The sequence below is a fragment of the Scedosporium apiospermum genome (genome assembly GCF_000732125.1).
Source record: "Scedosporium apiospermum strain IHEM 14462 chromosome Unknown SEQ_SAPIO_0098, whole genome shotgun sequence".
Lineage (NCBI taxonomy): Eukaryota > Fungi > Ascomycota > Sordariomycetes > Microascales > Microascaceae > Scedosporium > Scedosporium apiospermum.
In genome coordinates, this window is record NW_015971799.1 from 668477 (window position 1) to 691165 (window position 22689).

A 22689-nucleotide genomic window follows, 5' to 3' on the forward strand; every position below is an offset into this window, starting at 1 on the left:
TTGTCTTGGCTGGCGGAAGCTTTCGGGACCTGTGGAAGCTTCACACAAACTCTGCGGATAACAAAGTTTCTCAGGACCAAACCCTCGATTTGTAATAATTCGCGGGGGTTTATGGCATGGGACGTACCCACGGACTCGGTACCAGACATACTGGGTTGCAATATTGTTTTCTAAACAATCCCGCATGTTGAGACGACCAATACATGCCAAGAACCCATGTGTCATTCCTACTTGTTGGAGTCTAAATTCCCAGGGATGCGTCGAGCTGATGCCATGAGCCTGTTTGGTCTATAGATGCACTTGACGTATGCAATAGTGCCTTCTCCACAACGGAACGACCCGTCGGAATCAAGAGGTGCAGATCACCCAAGAGAAACTCCCCAGGATCCAGGGGACATCAAGGTACAGAGAATGCGGCTCAGAATCATCAAAAGCTAAATTCCCACGCAATGTGTCCCATTCCACCTCTATCGAAACAAAAACCTCCATACATTTCTAGTTATCATCATCTACATTAGCATCCCCCCGTCTATCGAACCTCAACCTCCAACTCCTGCCCAACAAACCTCGGCAACTCCTTCTCCACATCCTCCCACGTCTTGGTGCCGTCAACAATAGCCTTGATGGCGTCGAGGATCTTGTCCTCCTCGGCGCGCACCTGCACCATCGAGTCGCGGTCGCGCAGCGTCAGCGAGCCGTCCTTGACCGTCTGGAAATCGATCGTCACGCCTAGAGGGGTGCCGAGCTCGTCGTTGCGGCTGTACCGCTTGCCGATCGTCGCCGACGAGGCGTCCACCTTGCTCGAGATGCCGAGCTGGCGGAGTTTCTTGGAGATGGCGGTGACGAAGGGCTTGAAGGCCGGGTTGGTGGAGAGGGGGACGAGGAGGACCTTGGTGGGGGCTACGGTAGGGGGGAAAGAGAGGACCTGAGAAGAGAGGAAGAGGTTAGCTTTGTTTTTGATTCATTCATACATTACCGTTTCGTACGGGGAGGGGGGGAATCATCCGTAGGGTATGCGTGCAAGGAGGGCCTAGGCTTCACTTACGCTTCGGGCTTCGTCACCGCCCTCGCTAGCGCGAGTCCAGTAGCAGTGCTCAATGAGCGAGTAGAGGATACGGCCGATACCAAACGAGGGCTCGACGACGTTGGGAGTGTATTCCCTAATGTTGACCGTGCGCTTCCTGCGCTCAATCTTGACGAGGTCCTTGGTAATCTCGACCTTGCCGTCACCAACGCCAGGGACCTTGATAGTAAACTTGCCGGCCTCGGCTAACGTCTTGCCGTAGCACTCGCGCTCCTGCTGATTCGTGTCCTCGAGCGCCGCCTGCACGGCCTTGGCGTCCTTCTTGAACCGGGGTCCGAACAGCTTCTTGTCGATGTCGACCTCGTACTCCTCGATGACCTTGGGTTCGTCCAGACGCTCGCGCACGTAGAGAGCGGCACCCGTCTTCTTCGCGTGGACCGTCAGATCGTACGCGCTTCGGTCGGCGCAACCAACACACTCGATCCAGCCGGCCGAGGTGAGGAGTTCGCAGTCCCAGCAGTCGGCGGCGTAATGGGCCATCTCGTTAGCCATGTGCTGACGGAACCGCATCTTGGACTCGTCCACGCCGATCCTCTTCATGAAGAGGTAGATACGCGCAAGGAAGTAGCCGAGCGTCTCGTTATCGATGACTTGGTTCTTGACGGCCTCGCCAATGGACATCTTCTTGAGATCCGTCTTGCCGCTGAGCTGCACGTGTCGGTCGAGAAGGACAAGCTCGATATGCTCAATCTCGTGGAAGCGGTCATGCTTCTTGCCGCCCTCGGGGTCGACGAAGTGCTCGACCTCAGCCATGAGGAACTCACGGACTCGGAGGAGACCGGCCCTGGGCGAGATTTCGTTTCGGTACGAGCGGCCAATGGACGCCGACGCGAAGGGCATGCCATTCTGGTTAAACTCGAGGAGCTTGGCAAAGTTGAGGAACTGGCCCTGGGCGGTCTCAGGACGCATGTAGCCTTGGAGGTGGCCGCTGGGGCCGATGGCGGTCTGGAACATGAGGTTGAAGGGGACCGGGTGCGAGGGGAGCTCGCCAGTGGTGGGGTTCCTGAGGTCGTGCTTTTGGATGAGCTCGCCGAGCTGGTCGCCGTGGTAGTTGTCAATCTGAGCGAGGATCTCCTCGTACTCCTGGACGACGGCATCGTCGAGCTTGACAGCCTCGGCCTTGGCCTTGGACTTCTTCTTTTTCTTCTTATCACTGTTTTCGGCCGCAGCATCCTCGTCCTCCTCGACCTTTTGGCCACGAGCCTGCTTGTCACCAGCTAGCCTCGCCTCGAGGATATCCTCGACGAAGTGGTCGGCGCGCATAATCTCGCCGTTCTTGGGATCCTTGCACATCCAATCGGCAAACTTCTCCACGTGGCCACTCGTCTTGAGGACCTCGTCGGGCGTCAGCACCGTGCAGTCGACCTCGAGCATGTCCTCCTCGATGACGAAGTGCTTGCGCCAGATATCAATGATGTTGGCCTGCAGAGCGCAGCCGGGCGGGCCGTAGTCGAAGAGACCGGCCACGCCATTGTAGATCTCGAAGGCGGGGGTGTAGAACAGACGACGGCGGAGCGTCGAGTCGAGGAGGGCACGGTCGAGGGGCTGGCCCTTGAGGGTGGTCGCCGTCGAAGCCATTTTGCCTTGGATCTTGGTTCGCGCTTTGAATTGGGCGGCGTAGGTTGGGTTGGTCGCGGTGTTGAAGTAGCGGGGTCGGAAGTGTTGAAGCCTAGCAAGCCGGATGCTGTCCCTGCAGCAAGACGAAGAAGAACGAGGCAAAGAAGAAAAAGAAAAGAATGTTTGAGTTGAGAGGCGACGAATAGACTGCATCAACTCTCGCTTTTTTGGGTAAAGAGGGGAAAGGAGGAAAAGAGAAAAGAAAGAATGGGGCAAAAGCCGCGGGGAAAAGGGTGGGCTTTTGGGGCTAGAGAATGCGGGAAGCAGGTTTGGGCAGAGGTGCTTTGGTGTGTGCGATGACTCTTACGAGGCGAATTGGCAAATAATCTGTGTCGTGGCCGATTTTCATATCAATTATCAAATCCAGTCTGAGCCAAAAGATTGATTGATTCAGGTTCAAAATTGGGAAAAAAGTGGCGTGAACCTAGGGCGGAGCGGGGTTGCCGTAGTGACTCTTTGGGGAGAGTCAGGGGCAGCGACTGCCAGAGAGAGGCTGACAAGAGGCACCAGATCTCGGAGGGGTCCCTGATGAGCCTGATATCTGAGGAGACGCTACTGCGACGGGTGGGGTGGTCTGAGGACAGAATTAACCCCGCCAAAGGGAAGGAAAGACTTGTGTTTTGTGGTGGGAGGGACAATTGGATTGAGAGCTGAATTTTTTCCCGTTATCAGAAATAATTTTTCTGCCACCGCCTAAATTTTACACGATTCTGCCCAGCATCCAGCACCTCAGATCAGAGTTGCTGCTTCCTTCTCTCTATCTTTCAGCCAATTGTTCCCGGCTGGAAAAATATCCCACGTTTACTATCGATTGCTCCCTCGGACAACTGAATTTACCAAGGATACTCGAGTGAGATTATCGCAGCTATCTAGATTCCGGGACCACTCCCCCAACCGTCATAATGGCGCCCGGCAAGCGGTCATCCAACGCCTCCCTCTCCCTCAAAACCGGCAACAAGCTCAAGCGCCAAGACCTATTCATCGAACAAAAGAAGAGAAGATCAAAAGAACGCCGAGATGAGCGCATGCGGAGACGAAAAGAAGAAAAAGAAGACCCCGAGCTCCGCCGCGAGAGGTTAGAAAAGAACAAGCCTCTCACCATCGACAAGAAACGTGTGTGGGACGACATCGACGATGACAGCCTCGGCGTGCAGGTCAATATGGAGGCGCTACAGAGGAAACGGCTTGCGGCCCAGCAGGCGGTCGAGATGGACGCCATGGATGAGGACCTAGACGATGCCGACGGGGAAGAAGCCGACCGGGCCGACGAGGAGGGTTACGATAGCATGCTTGAGGACGACAGCGAAGAGGAAGCGGAGCGACGGAAAGCCGTAGAGAAGAAACGCCAGAGGCAACGGCAACGGGATAGCAGCGTCGCGCCATCTATAGCCCCCTCCACGACCAGCACGGCGGCCATCGACCTCGCACCCACGTCCCTCGTCACCAAGTTCCCCACCCTCTTCACAGACACCCCACCCCTCGAGCCCAAAATCCTCGTCACCACGGGCCTCCGCAGCACTCTCCACGAAGAAGCCCAGCTCCTCTGCACGCTCTTCCCCAACAGCAACTACGTCCCTCGCAGCTCGCACCGCTACGGCCACAAATACTCGCTCCGCGAAATCGCGAAATTCGCCGCCAACCGCGAATACACCTCCGTCATCCTCCTTCACGAGGACCAGAAAGTTCCGTCGGGCCTCTCCATCGTCCATCTCCCCGCGGGGCCCACACTCACCTTCACCATCACGCCCGGTTCGTGGATGCCGGGGAAGAAACTCCCGGGTCACGGAAACCCCACCGAGCACTGGCCCGAGCTCCTTCTTAACGGCTTTAGCACTCCTCTCGGTATCCTTACCGCCCGCGTGCTCACTTCGCTCTTCCCCATGAAGCCCGAGTTCGAGGGCCGGCAGGTCGTCTGTTTCCATAACCAGCGCGACTTCATCTTCGTGCGCCGCCACCGCTACGTATTCAAGAATTCGGAGAAATCTATCGCTGACGAGGACGGGAAGCCCATGGCTGGTGTCGAGGGCATCCGCGTCGGCTTGCAGGAACTGGGCCCTCGCTTTGCTATGAAGCTTAGGAGGGTGGATAAGGGGGTTGGTTGGGCGGGTAGCGAGGGAGAGGATGCTGTGCAGTGGGCCTGGAAGGCGAAAATGGAAAAGGATCGGAAACGGTTTAACCTGTAAGGTGGATGGGGTTATGGCGTTTGTTGCTTTTTGTCACCCCCTTTTGTCTTCTTAATTGCTTCTCCCTATGGCAATACCAAATCATATTCTGCCCTGATGAATCCGAAGTCTCTTATCGACTGTCCCTTGCGAAAAGTGGTTCTGTCGCTCGTAGTCTTCCCATGTCAACCCCAGTACGAGAATGTCTGTTTGAACCTGTATGTCGTAGCCGTCAGGAGCCGGCAATGGGCCGCGAGACACCATCAAGTTCCATTTCCCGCCGTCGGGCGAGCTGATCAAGTCCATTAGTGTGAGACATCTTGTCTCAAAAACACGGATCTCTTTGGAAGCCAAGGGAATGGTTCCCCCCCTCAAAGGAAAAGTAAGCTATAGTGGCTCCAAAGACTCCAATATCTAGCATAGATCTTAACCAAGATGATCACAACTAGCAAACCCGAAATTAGGAGTGAAGACAATACCAAGAGCATTCTGGCTCAACGGGGTCCGCCTCTCAGCTCAACACCCAGGCCAGTCGAATAATCCAAGACAAGGGCATCTAACGATGCCAAGCGGCAACCCGCCCAACACGAGACGGAGGGGAACGAAAGAAGGAAAAAAGTGCAAAAGTTTACCCTACGTTTCGAACGAGCAGCCACTCCAAGCTTCATACCGCGCCTCATCCTCCTCAGGACCTCGAAATGCATCACGACCTCAAAGCAAGATTGTAATATCCGATTCACGAGATACACCACCGTACACCTTCCTCGACCCATCCGACACGACTTTTCAAAACATTTCTTTTCATTTAAATGAGGTAGTACATTACACACGTCTAGCGTAGGAAAGAAGCAAACATGTTCCCACCATGCCAACTTCATTATCTGTTCCTCTAAAACAAACCACCCCAAGATCAACAGCGTCCTCCACCTTTCCTCCCCTTTTTAAGCCCGTAGTCATGCGGCATTCCCGAGGCTCAACGTCTGCATCGAACGAGCTGGAACATGTTCGGTCGGCAGGTTTTCTTGGTAGATGACTCCGGTGGAAATCGATGGCCCACCCCCTCTCTCTACGTGTACTCCAGAAACGCCCTTCAAAGTGAAACCCTGGATGGCAAGCATGAAATATTTGGCGAAGAATTTTAATACCAGACAACCGCTCGTCGATCGGAGGGTGTCCTCGGAGAAAAGAAAGGAAGGAAAAAAAAAAAAAATCTCAGAGTAAAACAAGGTTCCAAAAAAAAAAAAAAAATAAGAGGAACCCGATCAAGGTAGAAAATGAGGACGGCGGCGCCACTGAGTAGTCAACTTATTTGACAGTCTGACCAGCCTTGGCCCTGTTGTGCTTCGTCATGACAATATAGTACCTAGGTCAAAAAGTTAGCAAGCGCAACAAGCAAAAAGAAAAGATTAGCAAAACGTACAGTGTAATGCCGCCAATGGCCATGATGACACCAAAGATGGACTTGTCACCGACGGAGCGGCCAGAAACAATCCAGCCCAGAGCGACAATGGTACAAGTCTTGAGATGGCCGACAACGGTACTCGACACAGCACCGGTCTGGGCAATAATGAAGAATTGAGAAATGTTGATCAGAGACGCAAAGAGACCAGACTATGCGCAGGGGGTTGTTAGCGACAGCTTTCAGACTCCACAGGTCCACGTAATGTATGACGCTGCACCGAACGGTTGTAGACGGGGAAAAGGGGACTTACAAGAAGAATCATGAACCACCTAGTGAATGAGGTGTGCTCAAGGGTTGGGAATCTATCGACAAAGGGAATGACGTAGAGAAGCATGAAGGCACTCCAGGGGGCCTGGTTGAAGAGCAATTGCATGCTGTTCATCTCCAGCTTTCGGTGGTAGCTGCCGATCCAAACTGTATACAAGGACGAGGCAAACACACCGCTGAAGGCAAAGAGGACGCCCAGGGGCGAGGTAGTCTTAACCTTGGCGTTGTCGGTGGGGAGAGAGTCGTAGTACGAGACGACACCTACACCCACACAGACAGGGATAAGAGTAAGAATGGCCTTGCGGGGGAGAGTGGCGCGGTACAGGATGAAGTTCATGAGCGCCACGACGGGAGTGAGCAGGATTCGCGCAAGCTGGTAGAAGGTAACGGACGAGAAGGCGAGCGAGAAGTTCGGGAGAATGACGTTCAGGCACATGGTGATGCAGAGGGGGAGCATAGTCTTGAACGGAACTCGGCGAGGGGTGAATTTGTTGAACGGAGGTCTCGAAAACATGAAGAGCGTAAGGAACGTGACGGTAAAGTGGAAGCAGGCGAAACTGAGCTGGCACAGCTTGAACTGGGGGTCCGAGAAGATCGCCTTGTTGGTGAAGACCTATGTCCGAACAAAACGTCGCTCATTAGTATCGCACCGCACTCGAGGCCAACTTGTCAAGATCGTAAGGCAACGTACAATTCCAACAGTCGCCAACGTATTAATTCCCATCCAAGTCAACGCTGCTCGGAAACTCGACTTGGCCGGTTCCGCAGGCTTTTCGTTGCCACCGGGCAAAAGGTTCTCCTCCTCCTCACGTTTATTAAACTCGAGATCGGTCGACCTTTTGGGGTTGCCATTGTCGTCGAGCTCGGACATCTCCATCATAAGTTTCTCATGCTCCTCCATCGTCGTCGACGAGGAGATGGAAGGCGACTTGGGCGCCGAACTGCTAGAGCCCTCCGCCATTGTGTGAAGGTGATTAAAAAGAAAAAGAAAGGAAGAAAAAAGGTCGGCCGATCGTGGAAAACGCGAATTCGTTCGATGGCGGATCGATCGGGTAAAAAGATGGATGCGACCGAAAGGGCTGAAATAAACCGAGTTGCTAAGGTTCTTTCGCGCCCGAGAATAGAAATATCCTAAACTCCCCTCCGTCGAGTTGGACGACAGTGATTGAGGAAGCCCAGGTTGCTGATTTACGAGCTGCACAAGGTAAAGAGGAAGATTGGGAAGATTGTCGGAAGCAAAGATCAGGCTAGGGCTGGATCAATCTTGGATGTTTGGCACGGCGTACGAAGTACTTCGTACACTACTCGGAGGTTTCACGTATTATTGGACCTGTTCAATCTGTTCAAGTTTCCTTGTTGGAGTTCCTGCAAGTTTGGCTGCGGGTCGACAGTGGTGGGGATTGGATGAGGCACTGCGGTTACGGAAAGAAGTTGCGACGCACCACCTCCTTTTTTTCTCCCGCTTTGTGCTCATATCAATGCAGGCCCAATGGCGCAGCACGGTGCACTATTAACAGTTGACTCCTTTGTGGAACAGATTATCTCCTGTTCGAGTCAAGCGCCCGACTCCGTTCCGTGACAGGGGACCAGTATTAGCACTACGAAGGAGATCCAATAATAGCCAGGCTGATGCGCATCAAGGCAAACATTGATGTGAGTGTACCCTGGCTGGCCCATCTCACCAACTAGAACCAGCTCTTCTTATTACTTCAGACTGGTCCCCCCCAGATCTTTACACGATGGGTGTGGCAGATGGACTTTTACAGGATCATTTCTTCACCACACTAGCAGACATCCTAAGTTCGAAGCAGGAGCCAGAAAGAGTAATGAGGGATTCCCGTATTGTCCCAAATTTGTCGATAAGCCTCCACGGAGGGGAGCCTACCAAAGCCGGAGGTAGGGTCACCCACGACGATCTCACGTCCGAGCCCAGCAAACGGCAGGCGGTGTAACTCAGAGAGAAGGGAGAGAGAAGGGAGAGAGAAGGGAGAGAGAGCATCACCCTAGTTCCCTGGTCAGGGTGTCTTGATCTCTACAAGCTACCTTTATGGCTTATAAGAAGGTCCTTCGTTGCCTCGATTCCCTGCGAAGGATGCGTCCAAATCGTTGTGGGCTCATTGACAAGAAAAGCTTGTTAACGGTCTCCAGACTGTAATTCAAAAATTACGCGGTGCGACGAAGTCATGACGAATCGAGGCAGTACAAGTGTACCTTGATTCGTATTATTTCGGCGTGAGGGACACGAGTCTTGGAAGCCAATTCCCCTGGATTTGGAACTTTTCCTTCTTGGGACACGTTTTCAGCCCGCCAATTGCCTGATAGAGCACCTAAACGTGGAAGGATTTTTTTCACAGCTCGTATTTGTGGGTAGAGAAGAGTACATCTCTGAGAGAGCCAGATTTTCTCCCTGGCAATGGGTTCCGAGACAGGGACGAGGTTGAGAAACGTGACCTAGAATTTCTCTCTTCAAGTTAGGTCCCTGCTTCGTGTTGTCAACTTCCAATGGAGCTTCATATCACGATGAATGACGATGCCATCCTATCAATCGCTTCGCAAGACCGTACAATACAACTCAATACTTACGTCGCAGCCACGCTACTGTTATAGACTTCAACCATGGCGACCCATTGCGTGTCGAGCTGGGAACTTGGTGGGTCCTCGTCGCAGAACAAAAATAGGGGTATTGCGATTCCTACGACTTGTTAGCGTGGGGCACTTGGTTCAGCAGGAGGTATTGACCAAATTTTGACCGAGCTTGATGATGCAACCAGAGTATGTTTTTCGCTTGAGTTTTTGCCTGCCAGTACTGCGAAGTAAACTTATCCTCTCGTTTCACCATCTTGCGGCCAGGGTCCACATGCTTTCTAACTGAGGAGTTGTCACTTGAATATAAATTAATGGATGTAATGTTAGTGAACCCGGTACAAGCCATTTTTCTGATACAATTGCACTGTTAAGAGGGCTTTGCTAACCGGGATTCGGGCAATCGTTGTTCGGTATTGCTTGTTACGAGGTGACTTCGTCCGCCGTTGAAATATGTTACATCACTTGCCAGAACGGTACTTGATATCATTTTCCTCGTCCGCTTCTTGCAACGTCGGCTTGTCTGATGGAGAGATCCAGGAAATGTCACGAGAGTACGAAGTACGGGGTGATACCCCGAAGAACATGTTCCAGACCTGGCTTGACTTGATAGTGAGTGCTCAACCGCCGCGGGACTTGTAGACGCCACAGCGTCCTCGGTAGCAGGCGACTTTGTAGTCTAGCCCCTGCGTATCGTATTCCATGGGTACTTCGTACTGTTGATAATTCGTATCAAGTAGCTCGACTTTTTTTTTCTCTCCTTTTTTTGGGGAACCCCCTTCCTCCAGCACTAGCAGTTCTGGTGTCAGGGGAAAGTGTCACCATCGATTGAGCCTTCGAGGCGGTGGCGGTTTCCGTACAGACTTTAGAAAAAGGAGAGAGAGAAGTTGCATCCTGGATGTCGACTTCCCTTTCAGAGTGTCAGGTTGAGTGTAATGTTATCGTAGACAATTGGAAGGAACGATCCATGCCTGCTCCAGCCCTGCACCTTCTCAAATATTGATTCACAATTTTTCCTTGGAAGGTGCCCTCTCAACCTTGCTCATTGCCCAAGCTCCACGCCGATCCTCTTTCCTCTCCCCCCTCACCAGGCCAACCCCACATCCTCCCAGCCATTGCTCATTCTAATCTCCAGTGCACCGCTGCCACTTGCCTCTTGGCTGTATTTTTTCCCGAGAGTTATCAGTCCCCTGGTTTGGTCTTCTTTCCTTGCATCCACGCACGCACTCCGGGTCATTCTCCCGCCGAAAGCTCATTCCTAGTCCATTCACCGGCTCACCGCAAATTGCGTGGAATCGGACCTTCCTCTCTTCGAGAAAGCTTTGTTCAACAGCGACGAACCGAGATATCAAGTATTCTTGTAATAATGGAGCATCCTAGCGGCAACGGCACCAACGGTGGTATGCTTTCTCTCGCCCGCATTCTTCCTCTCAAGGCCCCGCGCCCGATTTGCGCCGTACTGACACTCGTCTCCATCGTCACATAGCCAACGGAAACGGACACGCCAAGTTCTTCGAGGACTTCGGCGTCTGGAAGGACTCGCCTATCCTCAAGGGCAGCACCAAGTTCGAGCCTCTTCCCGATGTGAAGAACATTATGATTACGGGCGGTGCCGGCTTTATGTATGTTGCTGTCCGACTTGACCTGCTGCAACCGCAGCATTCGTTTTTTAAGACTCCCTAACACCTCATCTTTCTAAATCAGCGCGTGCTGGCTCGTTCGACACCTCACTCTCACCTACCCTAACGCCTACAACATCGTCTCCTTCGACAAGCTCGACTACTGCTCCTCCCTCAACAACACCCGGGCGCTCAACGACAAGCACAACTTCACTTTCTACCATGGAGACATCACCAACCCTCTCGAGGTCGTCAACTGCATGGAGCGATACAAGATTGACACCGTCTTCCACTTCGCCGCCCAGTCGCACGTCGACTTGAGTTTCGGTAACTCGTACAGCTTCACCTACACCAACGTCTATGGTACCCACGTGATGCTCGAGAGCGCGAAGAAGTGCGGCATCAAGCGCTTCATCCACATCTCCACCGACGAGGTGTACGGTGAGGTCATGGATGATGATGATGACCTTGTCGAGTCTAGCATCCTCGCCCCCACCAACCCTTACGCTGCCTCGAAGGCCGCTGCAGAGATGATGGTACACTCGTACCAGAAGAGCTTCAAGCTGCCCGTCATTATTGTCCGCAGCAACAACGTATACGGCCCTCACCAGTTCCCCGAGAGTAAGTTTTATCCAAAACGAAAAAAAAGGCGGGTCCTCTAACAAAGACCCTTCGGTCATGCGCCGCACGTGGCTAGATTGACTTTACTTCGGCTTTGAAGGTTAAAACAAGACTAATCGTGTGCATAGAAATTATTCCCAAGTTCACCTGTCTCTTGAATCGCGGCAAGCCCCTCGTCCTTCACGGAGATGGCAGCCCGACCCGTCGCTACCTTTTCGCCGGCGATGCCGCGGACGCTTTCGACACTATCCTCCACAAGGGCGAGCTCGGTCATATCTACAACGTCGGCTCCTACGACGAAGTTGCCAACATTGATGTCTGTGGCAAGCTCTTGACGGAGATGGGCATCCCTCACGACACCCCGGAGGAGTTCCGCAAGTGGGTCAAGTACACGCACGACCGACCCTTCAACGACCACCGCTATGCTGTTGATGGTACCAAGCTCAGGAATCTGGGCTGGGAGCAGAAGACGAGCTTCGCCGAGGGTCTCAAGATTACAGTTGATTGGTACAAGAGGTTCGGCGAGAAGTGGTGGGGCGATATCAGCCAGGTGCTCACACCCTTCCCTATTGTCAGCGGCCTCAAGGTCGTCCCCGATAACGATGAGACGATCACGGATAGCCCTCAGGTAGACGCCTCTGCCCTCAAGAAGAGAAAGGTCGACGGCACGAGCGTAACGTCCACTTCCGCTTAAAACAGCAATCGGGATATTTACTCTCCCGCTTCGCGTCCGCATTCACGGCGAATTCTTTGCCCACTTTATACCCTAGGTTTTGGTTCGCGCCTAGATACGGGACCGAGGGTGTTTTTAGCTATATATTGTAATTTGCTGACGAAATGGATGACCACATACATCATAGATGGGCAGGTGAAGTTGGCGGATCCTTGAAGATAAAAGGCATTTGACGGTTTGCCTCGGATTAATGCCCTAGAAGAAGTGAGATCAAATTCTTCGGATTGGACGGCTGGCGGGAAGGAATTCGGAAGGGATTTTGGAGAGGTCTGGATTGGGTGCAAAACTCGATAATGGTTTAGTTTTAGGGAGGATTTACGAGGCTGGGATTATACCAGTCGCCCGTGGTTTTGACAGTCAGTGTTCCAATTTACTGTGATCAATTGAATGCCCCCTGTGCTCCAAGTCCGTGTGTGTTTGAAGAGAGCTCTCCGTTCTTCGGAGCCGACTTGAAAGCCTGGTTTTGTTGGCGGCTTCGACTCGGACATGCGTTGTTGTCGGAACCTGCATCTACTCCATATGTTGCGATTTAAGCGAATCGCTCGCGAAGAGTGCTCTCAGCAAACGTCCTTCCCGACTGCATATTGCCCAAGGGAAACCCTAACGGTCACGCACAACGAAGTTTGCCTGCGAAGCCCTAGCCTCCTTCCTACGAAATCGCAATGCATTCTCGAACAGACGTATCAATCAACCGACCGAAAACGCACACCGGCTGCGGGAGGACTATCGGCCCTCCTCTGCATTGTGCGCCGTGATGGTGGGGACGCTGAGACTCAGCAATGCGTCCTTCAAGCAAACTGCATGACGGACCAACACGCATCAATGCGAGGCGGGAATATCAATAGTAGATAATTATATAGGTGGGATGTTGGGTCTGGTCCTCCTAAAGTCCATTTTTACTTGGTAAGAATTGACGGGATACGGCCCAGTGGGAGAGTTTCCCGTGCTGGGCATGGCACTATTGGCAGCTGGAACCAAGTTCCCTGACTGCATGATGTGCACGCTGGCTCCGAAATCTCGACGGGAAATTCTTTGGGCGGATGTGTTCCGCCCCAATCCCCCTAGAATTCAGGGTTCCGAAGGAGAGGCAAACTACAAAGTATGCGTACACTAGGAGCGCTGTTGCTTGATGTGAGGCATGACTTGCTTCCCTGCGTGTCCAGAGTCGTATTATTTTTCGGCATACCCCAATCTCATTGGGTCCCTCAAAGAAACATTTTGATGTGCTGTGCTGTCATCGAAACGCAACGGAACGCTCAGGGTGCAGTTCCAGCGTCTCCTTGCATCAGATTTGCCCAGGTCGTTCCGATGCCCTGGCCTGGATGTTCAGGCGATTTCAGAGTCTCATCCCAAGTCCTCGGGTCCCCACGCAAAAAACTCTATGCACTCGCACTTATTGGGACTCTAACGAAGTTAAACCCACTGAACCGTTCTAGTGGGACGGCGAAGATGGGAGGGATCGACATGTACCCGTGGTGCTCGACGCAGGCCACTCTTTTGCCTCTATTTCTGAAGAAAACTACTTCGTAGTCGTGTTTCCTCTAATTTCCTCTTCCGACCAGGCCCCCCAGAGGGAGAGTTTGTTTAGCGATTTGACGATGGGCTTGGCCTACGAGAATGGCTTGTCGGGGACATAACCAGAGCCGACTTCCGGCGGCGAGGCGGAGCTTAAGCCGTTTTCATCGAGAACTATTTGCCTCTAGTTCTAAAGCCCCTGGACGTGTCTTCAGGTTAATAGAACCCCCTGTTCTATTAGGACGTTTGGTTGGTGTCTGGCAGGACTCGCGCTTCACAGAGGCCCGTTCAATCCTGGAGACATTTAGTGTGAGTTATCGGCGATAATCCTGAACAGACAGGTGCAAAGAAAAGTCATTCCAATACCTTTCCCGCCCTGCAGGTAGCATTTCACATCATCGTACGAATGTATTGATGTGTTGTCCTGTCCCGAAGCTCGGTCACCTCGTAAATCAAGGGGATATAACCCGCTACAATTATACATTGCAGAAGAGTCTCCGCCCGGAACATCACTCCCGGTCACTACCATCAATCATATCCCATCGGGGACGATTGGAGGGGGATCCTCAACGTTCGTCGTGCATTTGCACTAGTCCGTCGTTTCTCTCGCCCATGGATGTCGGTAAAACGTACGAGCAATGTAGCGTTTTTCTTTAGTCTCTTCGAACATACCACTTCCAAATTGTCGACAATGCGATGCCATGCTGCGGTAGGGCCAGGATCGTTGTACTCATCGACTTGTATGTACTTTGTTCTCTGAGTCCTCGCCAGCTGGACCAGGTCTCGACGAAAACGAGGCCCTAGACCTCTGTACCAAGGCCACTAGTAGCTTGGGGTCTCGTGAATAATCCAATTCAATTCAGTAGGTACTTTGTAGTGTACTTACACGGCGCGTCGTGAGGGGGCCAAGCCACACCTTCTTCCCCACGCCCCTTCTCTTTAAGCATCTCGCTTCTGCTCCGAGACTATGGGTCTCCTTGGACTGTTTGCCGGGAGGCGATGCTTAGGTCCCCGGAGCCATTGACAGCATCACCTGTCGAATATCCCTCAGTAGTTTGCAAATTCTCCATCAGGACCCCCCAACGCTTCATCGTAATAGGTCAAGACTCACCGAAACCAAGTGCTGCGAGTCCTGCAGCTTGCCTAGCATTCCAATGCATCTAATCCCCGTCCCATTCGCCCAGGCCAGCCCCCCATGGCATACTATGACCAGGCCCAGGCATGGGGTTCTGGTTTAGGCAAGGGTTCTCACCACCAGCGAAGAACTAAGCCGGAATCGGGGACAGCCCCTGCTTTTCTTCACATCCAGACCTCTTCGCTTCATCTCCCTCCTGTGCCTTTCGCGAGCCTCCCGCTGTAGCCCCCCGCCTGCTAGATGCTAAAAGGCCTTGATCCCTTCCCGGCCTGGCCTCTGCGCTTTCCGTTTCTAATTCCCCTTCATATTGTGCCTTTCTCCATTGCGACTTCCCCGGTTTTCTTTAATGAAAAGCACGAGCCAACCCTGCCGTTCCATCACAAGCTTCCCACCAAGGATGAAGTACCGCTCTGTGTCTCTAGAGTAGACGCGCTACAAATCGCAGCACTTGGACCTCGATCTATTATTGCCTTAAGAGCCATTGCCTCCTCCCCGTGCTCCCTCCCCAAGCTCCTCACTGTCACCATCGTACATGACTTGAGAACGACGCGGCTACGAAATACCGATCCCACCCACTCAGCCGCATTGAATTCCCCCTGTGACCTCTCTCCTTTTGCCACCGCCAGCCCTCTCTCCCAGCCAGTCCTCTGCGCCGCCGCCTCTCGGACGATCCGACCTGTCATCTCGCAATTCCGGGGTCCCCACGACTGGTTTTCCCCCTCCTTGGCACCAATCCTGTCGATCAACTCTGCATGAAGGGTTCACACAAAACGACTAACCGCCCGGCTAAAGCTGCCCCCATTCTTCTGATATGAATTGGAGAAGAGCGAAACACCAGAACTGTCGATTATTAAGAAAGATATAGGGGGCGATTATTCTCCGAGCCGTTGGGGCGTTATCGAGGAGGGAAAATTAAAGGAACCCGGAAAAAAAGAAAAGACAATTCCCTGAGATGGTCGGGACTGAACAGGCCGAGAGCCTTCGGCGCAAATCGGATTCGACGGACGACGACATCGAGACCAAGTCTTCAGCGATGACTTCCTTAGAGCCGCCGCAAAGCGCCGAGAAACAAGTCCTCTATCCCACAATCACACGCGCCGATGCAGAAGGCGACGTAGAGATCGAAACAGAAGATGCGAGCGTTTCCGAAGTTAGCGTGGCTCCTCGAGGCCCATCTCGCTCACCGGATAATGCTCGAGAATTTGGGAGTGGCGCCTCTCTTTATGCACCGTCGCGCTTCCCCAAACGATTAGATACAAGGCCGAAGTTTACTGTAATAGGGGATAGTATTATGGAGGAGGAGAGTATAGATTTGTAAGTGTTGCTGCGATGTCGGGTTATGAGTCGCATCTTTGGGACTAACCGTTTTACTAACATTTTTGTTGCTTGCAGAGCTGCCTCTACTCGATCTTTAATCGAGCGGTACCTCGATTATAACGAAGAAAACGGTCGGCGGTATTGCGGCAGCTACTACATGCCGAATGACGACCTTGAACAGACGCGATTATATCTATCCCACCAAGTCTTTCTACACATGCTCGACGGCGAGCCCACCACAGTGCCTCTGACCGACCCGAAGCTCATCCTCGATATTGGCACCGGAACAGGCGACTGGGCGATACAAGTGGGCGAAAAGTTCCCCAAATGCGAAGTGATCGGCACCGACATCTCAGCCATGCAATCTACATGCCCTCCTTACAACGTATTTTTCGAGATCGAAGATGCCGAGGAGCCGTGGCTACGCCAACCTGACTCGGTCGACCTCGTACACATGCGCCACCTCGCCGGCGCCTTCCGCGACTGGCGCTTCATCTACGAACAAGCCTTCGAGTGTATCAGGCCCGGCGGCTGGATCGAAGTTCAAGAATTCAACGACGAAAACAACTGGAAATACATCATCTCCGATTTCCCCGAAGACGCGCCCATACGCAAGCTCGCAAGAGACCTCTTCATCGCCGGCATCAAGGCCGGACGACCCCGCGGCGTCGCGCACCTCGACACCAAATATCTCCACGAGGCCGGCTTCGTCGACGTCAACGTGCAGGATTTGGACATACCCATCTCGACCTCAACGGGGTCAGCGGGAAGGATCTGGCTCATGACCGTCGTGGACGGACTCGAGGCTTCCTGTCTGCGGCCTCTTACGAAGTACATGGGGTGGGACCCGGACGAGACGAAGAGGTGCTGCGAGGAGTCGGCGCACCTAATTGCCAAGTACTCCAAGGATCCGGAAAAGGCTGGGAATTTGACGATTAAAGTGCGTATCGTCACGGCAAGGAAGCCGGATGTCCCTGCGGGTTGGGACGGCGAAGATATGTATCTGCAAAACGATATTTACATGCAGACGGATGGGGCGGGGGCGTCGGCGGAGCAACTTAGCCTCTTTACGACTGATACGAGGACGTCTGTGCCTGGGGAGAGGACGCCGGTCGAGTCTATCGCCGAATATGATGAGGACGATGACGAGACGCCTACGCAGGACTCTCTGCCGGATGGCGTGAGGAATGGAGAGGTTAATGGCGCGGGGCGGAGGACTACGATAACAGCAGCCGATGCTATGGATCTCGACGGTCGACCAAAGTCTATGATACACTGATGGACGAGGAGCTGAATTCCAGCCCCTGGACAACATTCTACACCTAGGAAGTTCCCTTCCAGCACATTTCTCTTTCACTCTTTTCTTTCTTTTGTCCATTTTTTTTCTCGTTTTATCTTTGCATTCTGCATGTGGAAGAAGCTATCACGGCGCGGGGTGTAAACATTGGCATCAACGGGCTGTTACCTGGGAGCATGTGGTTTTGGTTCTTCTACTTCGGCGATGAGATGTTTCTCTCATGTATTCATAAAGCCGCTCGTGGGCCATTTACGGCATATAGATGAGCTTATTTTTCTTTTTGTATATATATACATCCATTTTCTTTCCCGTCTATTCGGACACGGTATAGACGCGTGGCATGATGGGCGATGCCTATGAAGAGCTCAGGCTCCGGCATAGGCTTGGGATCTCTGTGGGATGAACTCTAATGATTTGTTCTTCGTTGGTCAAATCTATGCATTAGATGTTGGTTGGAGCCCAGAGCTGGAATTCGTTTTGTTGTCGATGAATAAATACGTTGGCTATCAATCTTGGACCTCTGTAGAGCTGGACGTGTTCCTTAGGTCGGTGTTTGTAATCTAGAGATTTCAACTTATATTACCAGACTCTGAAAGCTCGTAATGTAGATTAGGACTGTCGGGTTGCTGCAAGTCGGAGAGTGGTTGGATGCGAGGCTGGAGTTCCCAAGCGCCTGCGTCACCTTCTGGCCCAAAAGCTCGGGCTTGAGCTAGCCACGGTGAACTTACTATGTACCGTGCCTAAACTGACAAGCTCCCCCAACCGACCATAACCCCCATCCCAACGACACATCAGCGTCTTCCTCAAGCTCAAATCCTCCTCGAACAATTTATCCCGCAGTCATGACCCGATGACCTCGTAAACCCACCGCAAAAAATGGCATTTAGTTCAATCGACGACGGCTTCGTCGCCGCGACCGGAGCCATGTCCGGCCTCGAGCTCCAAGACAATGACGCCAGCCTTCCCATCTTCGTCGTCGAGCAGGTGCAGCTGCAGTTCTCGGTAGCAGCGGACTTCATAGCGGCGCAGGTGGCGAATAACGTGCTGGTGATTGCGCTTTCGAATGGGAGGATATTGAGGATAGACCTTAATCGGCCGGAGGACATTGATGGTGAGATTCGCGACACGGCAGGCGTTTGCTGCTACTGGGTCTTAGCTGCTGTTCTGTCAGTAGCCTTGGCTAACCCCATCTGTTTATATCAGACATCGACTTGCCCCGAAAGACGTCCGAGATAGGCACGATCCGCCGCATGTTCCTCGACCCGACTGCCTCTCATCTTCTCGTCTGCACATCTGCCGGGGAGAACTACTATCTACATTCACAATCCCACCAACCGCGCCCGTTGGGCAGGCTAAAGGGCGTGCTCATCGAGAGCGTTGCTTGGAATCCTGCGCTGCCCACCGCTTCGACTCGCGAGATCCTACTCGGAGCGTCGGACGGGAATATCTACGAGACGTTTATCGAGACTTCGCATGAGATATATAGGCGGGATGTGAAGCACTTCAAGAACTTGCTTAAGCTCCCCGATGAGCCCATAATAGGGTTATGGGCCGATAGCCTCGGTGGAAGGTCAGATATGCGCAGGGTTATGGTGGCTACGCCGCAGCGGTTGTTCCACCTCTCAGGCAAGATATCGACGAATGATAGCACGGGGTCGGTATACTCGGTCCTCTTTGAATCGCAGGAGCCTGTTGTCCACGAGCTCTCGCGGACCACGACCACTGCCGCGTCAGCTTTGGTGGTGTCTCCCGATCTACCCGAGGAGGAAGGCTTCAGGGAGGATTCTCGTGAGCGGGCTTTCGCGTGGCTTTCGTCGCACGGCGTCTACCACGGGAAGCTGCTTACTTCGCCGGCAAACGAATCGCTCGGTACCAAAGTGTTCGCCGAATCCAAGATGCTCTCGAGAAGCCAGTTCACGACGTCCGAAGCGTCGGGCAAACGGAGAACGTCGGCGGAGCTCGTGGAGGCTATTGCCCTGACGCAGTGGCACATTATCGCCCTCGTAGGCCGCCGCGTCGTCGCGGCTAACAGGCTAACGGGCGCCATCGTTTACGACCAGCTGGTTCTTAACGATGGCCAGAAGGCTATTGGCTTCTCCGTCGATTTGCAAAAGAATACGTTTTGGCTCTTTGCTACGGATGAGATCTTCGAGATTGTCGTGCGCGACGAGGACAGGTCCATCTGGCAGGTTATGCTGGAGATGCAGCAGTTTGATGCCGCGATGCAGTATGCGCGGACGCAGACGCAGAGGGAGACAGTGGCTTCCTCTTACGCCGACCATCTTGTCGAGAAGGGCCACTATAATGAGGCGGCGGCCCTCTATGGGCGGAGTAATAAGCCGTTTGAGCATGTGGCATTGGCTCTGATCGACAACGACCAGCCTGACGCACTCAGGAAATACCTCCTCTCGAAGCTAGCGTTGTCGAAGCGGACGGCCATCATGCAGAGGGTGATGATTGCCTGTTGGCTCGTCGAAGTCTTCATGGCGAAGCTAAATTCGCTGGACGATACCATCATGACTCAGGCCGAGTTGGCGGGAGATCTCAACCCGGCACAATCCAAGGAGCTCCTGAAGTCGGTACGGCACGAATACCAAGAATTCATCAATCGGTACAAGGACGACTTAGATCGCAAGACGGTCTACGATATTATCGGTAGCCACGGACGTGAGGAGGAGCTCCTCTACTTTGCCAACGCCATAAACGATTACAATTATGTGCTGTCCTACTGGGTGCAGCGGGAGCGGTGGAGCGAGGCACTGAATGTTCTCAAGAAGCAAAAGGACGCCAACGTATTTTACCGGTATAGCAGCGTCCTCATGACCCATGTGGCTACGGAGCTGGTCGAGATTCTCATGCGGCACGCTGACCTGCGTCCGCGGAACCTTATCCCTGCTCTTCTGGAGTATAACAAGCACTTCAGAGGACCGCTCGCACAGAACCAGGCCGTGCGATATCTTCAATATGTTATAAACCAGCTCAAGTCGAAAGACTCGGCGGTGCATAATACCCTGGTGTCCATCTACGCATCGCACAAGTCCAAAGACGAGTCCGGCCTGATGACATATCTCGAGTCCCAAGGCGACGAGCCCAACTTCGACCCGGACTTCGCTCTCCGGCTCTGCATCGAGCACCACCGGACCCTATCATGCGTGCATATCTACACCAACATGGGCCAGTACCTCCAAGCGGTCGACCTCGCCCTCTCGCACGACGAGATCGAACTAGCGGCCATCATCGCCGACCGCCCCATGTCCAACCCAACCCTCCGCAAAAAACTCTGGCTCGCCGTGGCGCGCAAGGTCATCACGCAATCCGACAGCATCAAATCCGCCATCGACTTCCTCAAGCGGTGCGACCTCCTCAAGATCGAAGACCTGATCCCGTTCTTCCCAGACTTTGTCGTTATTGACGACTTTAAGGAGGAGATTTGCGCGGCGCTCGAGGATTACGGACGGAGTATCGACGGTCTAAGGCGCGAGATGGATGAGTCGTCGCAGACGGCTGCGAATATTAAGCTCGATATCGCGGCGCTCGATCATCGCTACGCCATCGTCGAGCCTGGGGAGAGGTGCTACGAGTGTGGGTTGCCGTTGCTGAGTCGTCAGTTCTTTGTGTTTCCCTGTCAGCATAGTTTTCATTCGGATTGTCTTGGTCGGAAGGTGCTGGAGCAGCAGGGCGTGGCGAAGAGTGCGAGGATTAGGGAGTTGCAGGTTAAGATTAGCAAGGGGTTGGTGAGTGGAGAGAAGAGGGATGCGATGATTGCTGAGCTGGATGCGTTGGTGGCGTCGGCGTGGTGAGTTCCCCTTTCCCCATCCTTTTCGTATACTTTTTGCCATTCTTGAAAACTGACTTGGATCTTTCGCGATAGTATTCTTTGCAGCGATTATGCGATCAAGAGGATAGATGAGCCGTTTGTTCGTGGGGACGATGATTTGGCGGAGTGGGCGTTGTAAGAAGAGTCCGTTTCTCCTGGTTGATGGCAGCACACGCCTTCCTTTTGGTCTTAATGTATATTTGCAGAACTAGCAGAGTAATGTGTACATGAGATATATTTGCGCCGTTCGAGATGCCAGCCACTCTAATGGTAATAATCGATCCTGTCATGAAGAAACAATGATGGGCAGACGTGACCAACCGCTTCCTGTCCGGAGGGAGTCCCCCCCCTCTCTAGTCTAGCACAGATTATTCTACTCTTCCATCCCGTTTACTTTTGTTCCCTCACCTCTCTCGGGCTCGAGCGCCACGTGGGCCTGACTAGTACCGACACTGGGTGACGCCGAGAGTCGAACGCGTGAGCATGAGGATCGAGACGATGACTCCGTAGAGGGCGAGGACCTCGGCGAAGATGAGGATGAGAACCATTCCGAAGTAGAGGCGCGGCTGCTGCGTGCTTGCTCGGACTTTAAGGATCAACTGGTTAGCAAGAGAAACAAAGAAAGAAAGAAAAACGCAGCATCCAATGCAAACACCATCACCCACCTCCAGCATCCCCCACGATCCCAATCGCAAACCCAGCCGCCAACCCGCACAGCCCCACCGACAACCCAGCGCCCAGCTGCAAAAAAGCCGTGTGCAGCGCCATGCGCTCAGCTAGGTCTCCCGAGATGATGACGGCGGCGACAACGCCGTAGATGGCGAGGATCTGGGCCATGACGGCGCAGAGGGTGTTCTGCATGAGGCGGTCCGGGCGGATGATTCCCGAGGAGAAGATGGCCGGGGCGGATTTGGCGGTGCCGTAGGAGGCGCCTAGGACGGTTAAGGTTATGGCGAAGGTGCATCCTATGGCTCCGAAGAAGGACTGCGTGCTGTGTTAGATGGGAACGGTTTGTTTAGCGAATAGGAGAGGACGTACGGCGTAGACCGGACTGTTTAAGTTGATGGTGTTAGCTGGACGTTTAGGATGGGAGGGTATTACGGAGATCGGGGAGGGAGAGCATTACCATCGGTCTTGATTATAGTAGTCCATCTTTGGGGGAGGTAGGAGAAGCCTAGAAGGTGAAGCTATACGGAGGGTTCTACTCGACAAGAGATAGATGATGAAAAGGACGCCTGGACAACAACACAAACGAATGTTTAGAGATCCGGTTTGGGAACCTTGAGGAGTGCTGTAAGGAACCAAGTATATTTAAACATGCTATCTATTTTCCGTAGCTGCCCTATTATACTACTCCTTTGCACCTCTCCCTCTCCCTCCCCAGCCGCAGCCAAGCAAAAAGTAGGCAGCCATATAAGGGATCTTTTGGAAGCAAAGAAGGTCTAAAACAGGGAGGGATA

The 22689-nt window shown here is 53.2% G+C and overlaps 6 protein-coding genes and 1 pseudogene across 6 annotated transcripts; 4 read left to right on the forward strand and 3 right to left on the reverse strand.

Annotated features, from left to right (window-relative positions):
• Positions 1-529: 529 nt before the first annotated feature.
• On the reverse strand, positions 530-2662 carry SAPIO_CDS5340 (Glycine--tRNA ligase 1, mitochondrial; the record flags this gene model as incomplete). Its single annotated transcript, XM_016787686.1, has 2 exons — positions 530-925; positions 1046-2662. The coding sequence occupies 2 exons, from the start codon at positions 2660-2662 to the stop codon at positions 530-532; spliced, it is 2013 nt and encodes a 670-aa protein (XP_016642701.1).
• A 941-nt stretch (positions 2663-3603) lies between these two features.
• Positions 3604-4884, forward strand: SAPIO_CDS5341 (annotated as a pseudogene; the record flags this gene model as incomplete).
• A 1284-nt stretch (positions 4885-6168) lies between these two features.
• SAPIO_CDS5342 (Solute carrier family 35 member E3) lies at positions 6169-7553 on the reverse strand (the record flags this gene model as incomplete). The annotated part of the gene is made up of 4 exons (XM_016787687.1): positions 6169-6226; positions 6284-6474; positions 6576-7205; positions 7284-7553. The coding sequence occupies 4 exons, from the start codon at positions 7551-7553 to the stop codon at positions 6169-6171; spliced, it is 1149 nt and encodes a 382-aa protein (XP_016642702.1).
• Positions 7554-10541: 2988 nt separating this feature from the next.
• Positions 10542-12109, forward strand: SAPIO_CDS5343 (uncharacterized protein; the record flags this gene model as incomplete). Its single annotated transcript, XM_016787688.1, has 4 exons — positions 10542-10575; positions 10662-10797; positions 10880-11415; positions 11544-12109. The coding sequence occupies 4 exons, from the start codon at positions 10542-10544 to the stop codon at positions 12107-12109; spliced, it is 1272 nt and encodes a 423-aa protein (XP_016642703.1).
• Positions 12110-15750: 3641 nt separating this feature from the next.
• SAPIO_CDS5344 (uncharacterized protein) lies at positions 15751-17394 on the forward strand (the record flags this gene model as incomplete). Its single annotated transcript, XM_016787689.1, has 2 exons — positions 15751-16112; positions 16191-17394. The coding sequence occupies 2 exons, from the start codon at positions 15751-15753 to the stop codon at positions 17392-17394; spliced, it is 1566 nt and encodes a 521-aa protein (XP_016642704.1).
• An 894-nt stretch (positions 17395-18288) lies between these two features.
• On the forward strand, positions 18289-21368 carry SAPIO_CDS5345 (Vacuolar membrane protein pep3; the record flags this gene model as incomplete). Its single annotated transcript, XM_016787690.1, has 3 exons — positions 18289-18523; positions 18616-21208; positions 21284-21368. The coding sequence occupies 3 exons, from the start codon at positions 18289-18291 to the stop codon at positions 21366-21368; spliced, it is 2913 nt and encodes a 970-aa protein (XP_016642705.1).
• Positions 21369-21669: 301 nt separating this feature from the next.
• Positions 21670-22381, reverse strand: SAPIO_CDS5346 (uncharacterized protein; the record flags this gene model as incomplete). Its single annotated transcript, XM_016787691.1, has 4 exons — positions 21670-21815; positions 21895-22213; positions 22268-22280; positions 22356-22381. The coding sequence occupies 4 exons, from the start codon at positions 22379-22381 to the stop codon at positions 21670-21672; spliced, it is 504 nt and encodes a 167-aa protein (XP_016642706.1).
• Between the last annotated feature and the right edge of the window lie 308 nt (positions 22382-22689).